An 8,792-nucleotide genomic window follows, 5' to 3' on the forward strand; every position below is an offset into this window, starting at 1 on the left:
GGAGCAGCTGATAGTTTGGAACTGTTGACCTTGCGGTTTGCAGCCCTATTCGTAACCACTACACTACGAGAACTCCTTTAACAATATGATGGTAATTTGGAGAGTAAATAAAATAATAAAACAAAAATCTGGAATCCTACCACCTAGATATTGATAATGGTAGTGGTTGTGTGCTGTTGAGTTTGGTTCTTAGCAACCTGTGTAGGGTTTTGGAGGTTATAAATCTTTCCAGGATTAGAATGCCTGATCTTTCTAATCTATTTTAAGGCTGGTGGATTTGAACTGCTGACCTTGAGGTTAGCATCCCAATGCGTAACCCCCTACACCACCAGGTCTCCTTTTTCAAAGACATTGGCTCAACATACAACCTAATCAAGCCTCATAGCATTATGGTGGTGGTACTTATATATATATTAGTGATTATTAATATTCTGGTATATGGACTGAATACCCGGTACTATGAAATATTTATCTCTACACATTATATTTTTGTTTCTTCTTTTATGTGGCTCCTAACTACTATTCTTCATTATGGTAATGCATTCCATTGCTGTTTTAAAACATAATTGGTAAATAGCAGTGTGCTATTCTGTTGTATATAAAAACCGTAATTTATTTCCTTAACATAGGATATTTATTTAAAGAGTGAACACAATTATACATGAATCATTGTGCATATAAGCTCCTAGTAGTAGAATTCACAGTAGATCAGAGTTTATGAAGTCATTGTGGAAAGTTTCGGTCTAGATATTTAAAGAACATAATGCACTTTTCAAACCTTAGTCGTCCTCAACAGTAGAAGGACAGGCCTCATTACACTGCATTCCAGAGGTGGTACCAGGCTCTTTCCTAGAACTAATATATTTTGTGGTATTTGATATTACTCAAAATATGGGCCTGTTGATAGGATTGTGTTGTTAAGTGCTGTTGAGTCACTTTTGACTCAGAGCAAGCCTATATAAAATTTTCACGGAGCAGCTGGTGGGTTTGAACTGGCAACCTTGTAGTTTGCAGTTCAGTGTTTATCCTATAGTGCCACTCCAGGACAGAAGCCTGTATCTATGCAGTTTTGTTGTGGTGGCATCTGTTACAGTCATACAGTTTGTATGAGGATATCTGAATATATTTTTAGTGAGTGGTGAATATGAGTGTGTAAATTCATTTGCATTTCAAAGGTGCTTTTTTCCCCCCCGTTTATCATGATGTTTATTAGTACAGCTGTGAGGATTTTTTTCTTTTTTTTTTAAGTTTTTATTGTGAGGTTTACATGGGAGAACATCAGCTTTACACTCATCCTATCTTATTTCGTTTCATTGCAGTGATTACCATCCCCTCCATGCATCATCAAATAACCAAAGGATATACACCCCACAGGCCCGTACCCTGCTGGCCCTCAACACACAGCCCTTCTCCCTCCGAGTCCATATCCCTAGCCACTCCATCTGTCCCATGTCATCATCTCTGTCTCCATCCCTGGCATCACTGACTCTCTGGGTAGGGTCCTGCTGTAGATTCTTCTCAATTGATGGTCCCAGGGACCTCTGCTCCTGGGCTACAAAATCAATCACTCCCCTCCTTTTGTCAAAAAACATCTACCTCTGTATTTCCTCCTGATGGCAATTATTCACTGTTGTACCACAAGAGTCTTATCCCCATTTCCTTTTGCCAGCCAGGTCCCAACAGATTGGAAATCATTCATTGATGATTCTACTTTCCCCTGCCCCATCTGGAACTAGGCTCCCTCTTGAAAGTTTCTAAGCCAGTCACTTCTTGACTTTATAGGACCCCCCCATTTTGGGTAGCCAATGTCTAAGTTGCCCATCCCTGTCAACCCTCTGTACTGAGAGGGCGGGAGTGATCCTCGCTGTAAAGATTTGTTCCCTTTTTTGAGCTACTACATCCATTGTTGTTGTTAAGTGCCATCGAATCAGTTCCAACCCATAAGGACCCTGTATAGGGTTTCCGAGGAGCAGCTGGTGAGCTTGAACTGCTGATTTTGCAGTTCAAACGGCTTTGCAGTCTGGCGCATTAACCCATAGTGCTACACCAGGACTCCATGAGTTTAGGTAAAGTTCATCAAATTGTAGCAGGTTACTCTTTTTTTTGTTTCTTTCTTCTAGTTGAGTTCTGATCATCCAGCTGTCGAAGCCAGGTCAAGTGGGTTCTGTCTGGAAGTATGGGTGTTCTTGTGCATCTCCCTTCACTTTATTCATATCAGCAGGACGCTTTACTCTCCTCTCTAGTCCTCTGTGGCCATGTGACTGCCTCTGGACCCAGGAGTCTCCGGGTCTTGCCATACTGCTGGCCATCCAGGTCTCCACCCGGGTTCACAGGGGTTTATTGAATGTGGATGGGCTTAGCTCTCAACTTCATTACTGTTTTTCCCCCTTTTCCCCTTATCGGTGACCAGCATGGTCACCAGCCAGACCACCTGCCTGCTCATGTATTCCCCTTGAGTCTCGTTCTTGGAAGGGGGTTTGCTCTGAGGGGTCCCGACCATTTGCCTTGATGGCTCCCCGGTGAACAGCTTCCTTGTTCTTGCAGTAATCAATCAGACTGCTGTTATCGTTTCGGATTTTTCCTGATGGTCTTTTCTTTCACGAAGTATCTTCGGTTTTTCTAGCTGCTCCAGGCTGGTCTACTTGTCCTTTCCAGTGGAAATTTCCTACCTTAGTTGGTTCTGTCTGGATGGGGTTCTGGATTCCACCTATGGTCTTGTGCAATGTAAAGTCTCCACAGGAAGCCTCTAGGCCCCTTTAAGGTATTCCTGTCAGTTATAGGCTGAAGACAGACTTACATGCTTTCTGTTGTGATGATTCTGGCTATTCCTTTCTACCCCCTAAAGTGTCTATTTTACTGTGGTAGCTAAGGGAGACCCCTTCAAACCATGCCACAATCCCTGTATCCCAGAGCCGTTTTGTTCCAAGGTATTTGTACATACCTCATCATTTACTTCTGTCCCACTTAGCGCATGAGCACCTGTGTAACTATTCTCCCATCCACCTTGTTCTTCTATTCCCCTCCCCCTTCGTGTGTATTGCCCACTCCCCCCCAGCACCCAAGTTTTCCTGTGTCTGTTCCCTACCCTGTGCGCCATCTTCCCTGCGCTCCCTCCCCATCTCTCATCCCATACATCCCAGTGATCAGCAATTATATATATATAGTTTTTTTTTTTGTTGTTTTTTTCCCCCTTTTGGGTGGGTTGTCTTTCTTAGTCTTTTCCAATAATGGTCCTATGCAGTATTTCTCCTTTTGTAACTGACTAATTTCACTCAGCATAATGTCCTCAAGGTTCATCCATGTTATGTGTTGGCTTATAGCTTCCTTGTTTTCCTTGTTGTTCTTAAAGGTAGCATAATAATTCCATTGTGTGTATGTCCCACAGTTTGTTTATCCATTCTTCCATTGATGGGCACTTAGGCTGTCTCCATCTTTTTGCTATTGTAAATAGTGCCGCTATGGATATTGGTGTGCATTCAAAGGTGCTTTTGAAAATTATTTGTATTTACTTCTATTCTTAAATGTTATGAGAGTTGACTGAGTAAAAAATTTTGAAACTTTAAAAGGGTAGTATAAATAATAACTAATACGTAAGAGGTTAATGGTTTTTTTCTGCATTTATAGCTTCAAATGTCTATTAGATTGCAATAAGAATTCCTCACGTATATTCAAATTTAGTATTGGGCCATTATCATAAAATCAATGAAAATACTATGAAGGTAGAAAAATGTACTCCTCCAATACATTAATGTTGTGGTGCTGTAGAACTGGTACTGGAGTGCAGACCATTAAGTTGGCAGTTCAAACTCACCAGCTGCTCTGCTCCTAGGAAACCCTATACAGGGTTTCTGTGAGTTGGAACTGACTTGATGATAATTCCCAACAACAACATTATTTTGTTTAATATTAAGCCAAATAATTTTCAGTTATGTAGACAGTATTACAAAGTGCACTGTAAAAGGGAATGGTGGGCAAACCCCACCTTAATCACTAACTGCTTGACAAGAGTCAGCAGGAATCCAGTTGTCACCTGGGAATGAATGCAGGTCTCATCTTCCCACATTTCTGTCTCTCATCATCAGCCACTTCCACAGCAGAGACTCTCTCAGATCCTCAACACCCAAGGGTAGATTAGATCTCATTCCTGGCTATCCTGAGCCAGGTCTAAACATCCCAGGTCATCAGGAAGCAGCTGTAGGCTTAGGAATCTGCACAACTTCCTCTACTTCAGACCTGCTGGCTCCTCTCTTTCCCATCTATCTCAATCCCCTCGTGGGGCTAGGTCAGAAGCTGGAGGGGCTTGTGGCTTGCTTCATATACTTCATCCAGCCCCGCAGAGCTGAGCCTGTGCAGATGGATTCTGTGCTGCCAGCTCCTACTGGCTCATTGCTCCTGGGGCTTCACTAATTGTCTTGAAGGACTCAGAATTCACAGACACTGGTCCCTGCCTATACTGACAGTTACCCACTTATGTCAGCATAGACACATACCAGCCATGATCTGGGAGCGCTCCAAGGTCCAGAGCCTCCCGTCACTGGGCCTGTAGGAATATGCATAACTGCATCGTGTTCCCTCGCTTCCTGAAGTTATTTTGCCAAATGTGGGGGACTGTGTGGTCCCTACCTGGCAGTTATTCAGGGTATTTTTAGAAACAAGAAAAAAAAAAATCCAAACTTAGTTTTTAGTTTCACAGTCATGTTAAAAATGACATTTGCCATCCATCAGTTCATTATGGCTCTTGTGTGTCAGCATAGAACTGGGTTTTTAATAGCTGATTTTTCAGAAGTAGATTGCCAGATTTTTCTTCTGGGTGGACCTCAACCTATAACCTTTTAAGTTATCAAGCAGATGTCATGTTAGTGAGAATACACTAGGGGGCTTCAAAAAAGTTTGTGGAACAATGCTATTCGCTTTGCATTCTGTTGTTTGAAGCCTGGTGTATTACAATGGAGCCATTTTGTAAAGCTAGCAACATATATTAGAATTGTTTTTCCATTTTAGAAATTCCTTTTCATCATGGTACTTTAATGTGGTATTTATTTCGTTCAGGAGGAACGCTTATTTCTCATATTGAACTACTTCGTTTTCCTTTTTTAGCAGTAACTACACAAGGAAGTGTTTCCTTTGTTTATTTCAGCCATATGATTTATTCTTTAGGTAATGATGGTATTGGCTTTTTCCTCTTTGCATAATAATTTACGCTTCTCTTATGGTACTGTTTGGACCTTGAATTTGTTTATTTTTACCTTTGTCATACTTTTTCTAATTGAACTACAGGCTTTTTGTAGGTTGTATTTTTATCATACCATCTTCATACATTTGTTTCTTATAAATAGAAGTCTGTGGACCTGTCCTGTTGTAGGATTTCAATAAATGTGGATGGGTGATTGAATGACTGAAAGATGTTTGCATTTATATAGTAAAGTAGGTCCTGTAGCAAACAAAGATCGGTTTTCATATAAATGGGAGAAAGAAGTGGTTCATTGTTGGAAACAAATATGTTAACAAATATACCTGGTGTGGCACTGAGGGTTAATGCACTAGACTGCAAAGTTGTTTGGGCAGCAATGTCAGTGGTTCAAACTCACCAGCTGCTTTTTGAAAACCGTATCTATATAGGGTTGCTATTGTTGGAACCGGCTCAACGGCACTTAACAACAGCAGCAACAACCCTTTGCTGTCTGCTCTAGTCCCACTTAGGGCAAACCCATGTGTGTCAGAGTAGAATTGTGCTTCATGTGTTTTTCAGTGACTGAGTTTTTGGAAGTATATCGCCAGACTTTTTTTTTTTTTAGGCATCTCTTGGTGGATTAGAATCTCTAATCTTCTGGTTGTTGTTAAGTGCCATCGTGCTGGTTCTGACACAAAGTGACCCTGTATAGGGTTTCTGAGGAGTGCTTGGTGAGTTTGAACCACGGACCTTGTGGTTCAAACTGATTGTGTGGTTCAGTGCCTATCCTACAGCGTCACACCAGGACTCCAACCTTCTGGTTAGCCACTGAGTATGTTAACCATTTGCACCAACCAGGGACTCCATTAATAGAGTGTATAGGAAGTGATTGGAGGCACATGGCAGAGTCTGTGTGACGTCTCTAGCTAAGAACTGGAACATGTGAAATAGAAACCAGGTTGACTTTGGAAGCCTGAGTCTTGAGTTCTGTGACAAAGGTTGTCATGGTAATCCAAATAGAAGATAGCATGTAGAAACATACAGAGGTGTGAAAGAAAATGGCTTGTTTGGGGAATTGCAAAACAGTTCAATATGGCTAAAGCTTCAAGATACTGTTGTGGAAGGGTGGGAAAAGAACTCGGAGAGAAAGAGAGATCAGATCATGTTATGGAAAGCTATTTGAAGAGGTTGGGAATTGGCCTTCTGTGCAATGATTAACCATTAAAGTCCCCTTGGCCCAAAAAGCAAAGGAATTGTGAAATCACGAAAATACTTTGTGATTTAGAACCAGCATTGTCATCAGCTTGACAGAGAAGAGGGGATGTGGTTAGAAGGAAGGGTACCGGTGAGGAGGCTGTTGGAATGCTTCATGTTACAGATGCTAGCGGGCTGAAGTATAGCAGTGGTAACACAAAGGAGGGGGCAGTGTTCAGAGACTCTTCAGAGTTAAAATTGTCAGACGTTGTGACCAATTGAATGAGGGATAAGAAGCCATTGCCTCACAGGTATCTGGCTCACATGACTGAACTGGTACTGCCATTAACCAATCCGGGTAATAATATTAGGGAAACGTAAGCGTTATTTTGGGGTCATGTTAGATGTAAAATTGGAGGAACATTCGGTAGTCAGTAATCCATTCGAAGGAGAACTTTGGAAGTCAGAAGGAAGTTGGGCAGTTTAAGTTGTGTGTTTAGATTCATCAGCTAATAGATGTTGAAGTCAAGGTAAGTCGCTAAAATAATACGGGGGAGCATGTGGACTAAGAAGAGAAGGTTGCTGAGGGCAGGATACTAGGGATCTCTCCAGTATGTTAGACATAGTGTAGGTGGCCTCAGAAGTTCTTATGCTTATAATGCACTTACTTTTTATACTGTGATTAACTTTTTAAATTGATGTAACTAAGAGTACAAAAAATGCTATTTGAAAAATGTTTAAGTTTGTCTTTGAAGCTGCAAATAAATTAGTTCCATAGGGAGAAAAAATATGGTTTACATATGTGGATTTTAATCTATGTCTTTGTTTCAGATTGATTCTCTAACAGATGCCTTTGCAAGCACTTCTGAAGGTAAGAAATTTAACTGATCTGTACAGTAAGTGTTTGAGACAGAATCAGTAGTGAGTGTGGTGTGTGTGTGTGTCAAATAAAGGATTCGATTCTCTGACTCTAAAATCTAAATCTGGGTTCTAATGCCACTACCATCATTTACCTTGCTGTGTGAACCCTGAGTATGGTACCTCTCTATGCCTCATTTATTTATCTGTAAAATAAGGACAAAAATATCTACTGTGTTCATTTTTCAGTATTAGTGGGAGAGAATGTATATGAAAATGCAGAACTCCTTGGCAGAGCTGACAGTAATCTGAGAATGTGAGGAATGAATGTTGACAAAGTTATTTTCTACTTTAGAGCAATAGGCTGACATTGTTTTCTTAGCCTGACCTCAGTGAGGGAAGGGTGTATCTTGATAATGATGGGGATATATATAAACTGGTAGAGTCCTTGTATTTCTGTGTGTTTTCATAGATAATTCCTCAGCCTGCATAACCAGTTCAGTGCAGTTTTGTAATTTTTTCCTCTTAGGTCATGGTAAAACACCTGTTTCCACTCGTACTCGAAGCGGTCATCTAAAGCGGCCAAAGATTAGAGAGAGGTTACAGGATTCTGAATTTGGTACTTCTCAAGGCGAAGGTGAAAAGACGGCTCAGACTTCACCTGCAACTTCAGTAAACAAGTAAAAGTTCTTATATTGATTTTACTCATTATTTTTTTCATAAATAATAGTTTAAGGGTTCCAGCGAGAGATTACAAGAAAGAAGGAAGAAAGGGAGAATTTTACTTTTCATTTTATCCTTTTCATTATGGTTGAATTCTTTTTCATTGTTGTTAGGTGCCTTTGAACCCTTTGCAACTCATAGCAACCCTATGCACAACAGAATGACACAGTCCTGTGCCATCCTTGCAATTGTTATATTGTTGTTGTCACTGTGGCAATCCATCTTATTGTAGGTCTTCCTCTTTATTGCTGACCCTCCATTTTACCAAGCATGATGCTCTCTCCAGGGACTGGTCCTTCCTGATAGCATGTCTGAAATATGAGCGATGAAGTCTGGCTATCCTGGCTTCTAAGGAGCATTCTGGCTGCACTTCATCCAAAACAGACATGTTTGTTCTTTTGGCAGTCCATCGTATTTTCAATATTCTTCACCAACACCATAATTCGAATTCATCAATTCTTCTGTGGTCTTCCTAATTCATTGTCCAACTTTCACATGTATAAAAGGCAGTTGGAAATCCCATGGTTTGGATTAGGCGCATCTTGGTTTTCAAAGTGATACATTTACACTTTAGCACTTGAACAAGGTCTTTTCAACAGATTTGATTTTTTAACTATTGCTTCCATGAATGTGGATTTTGAACCCAAGCAAAACGAAGTTTTTGACAAATTCAGTCTTTTCTCCGCTATCATGTAATTTAAGAAAGGAGCTCTGGTAGCGTACTGGTTTTGAATCGGGCTGTGAGCCTCAAGGTCAGCAGTTTAAAACTACCAGCTGTTCCGTGAGAGAAAGATGAGGCTTTCTGTTCCCGTAAAGATTTTGTTGTTGTTGTCAGGTGCCATCGAGT

At 40.8% G+C, this 8,792-nt stretch overlaps 1 protein-coding gene across 1 annotated transcript in view; it reads left to right on the top strand.

Moving 5' to 3' along the window:
* The window catches only part of FAM169A (family with sequence similarity 169, member A), an 87,113-nt gene that overhangs the window by 45,230 nt on the left and 33,091 nt on the right, over positions 1-8,792 (top strand). Inside the window, exons 8-9 of the mRNA XM_006874399.1 lie at positions 7,196-7,235; positions 7,752-7,902. Of these exons, the coding sequence (XP_006874461.1) occupies positions 7,196-7,235; positions 7,752-7,902 (191 nt within the window). The remainder of the gene's footprint in view (positions 1-7,195; positions 7,236-7,751; positions 7,903-8,792) is intronic.

Source organism: Chrysochloris asiatica, unplaced genomic scaffold, assembly GCF_000296735.1.
Source record: "Chrysochloris asiatica unplaced genomic scaffold, ChrAsi1.0 scaffold00275, whole genome shotgun sequence".
Classification (NCBI taxonomy): domain Eukaryota; kingdom Metazoa; phylum Chordata; class Mammalia; order Afrosoricida; family Chrysochloridae; genus Chrysochloris; species Chrysochloris asiatica.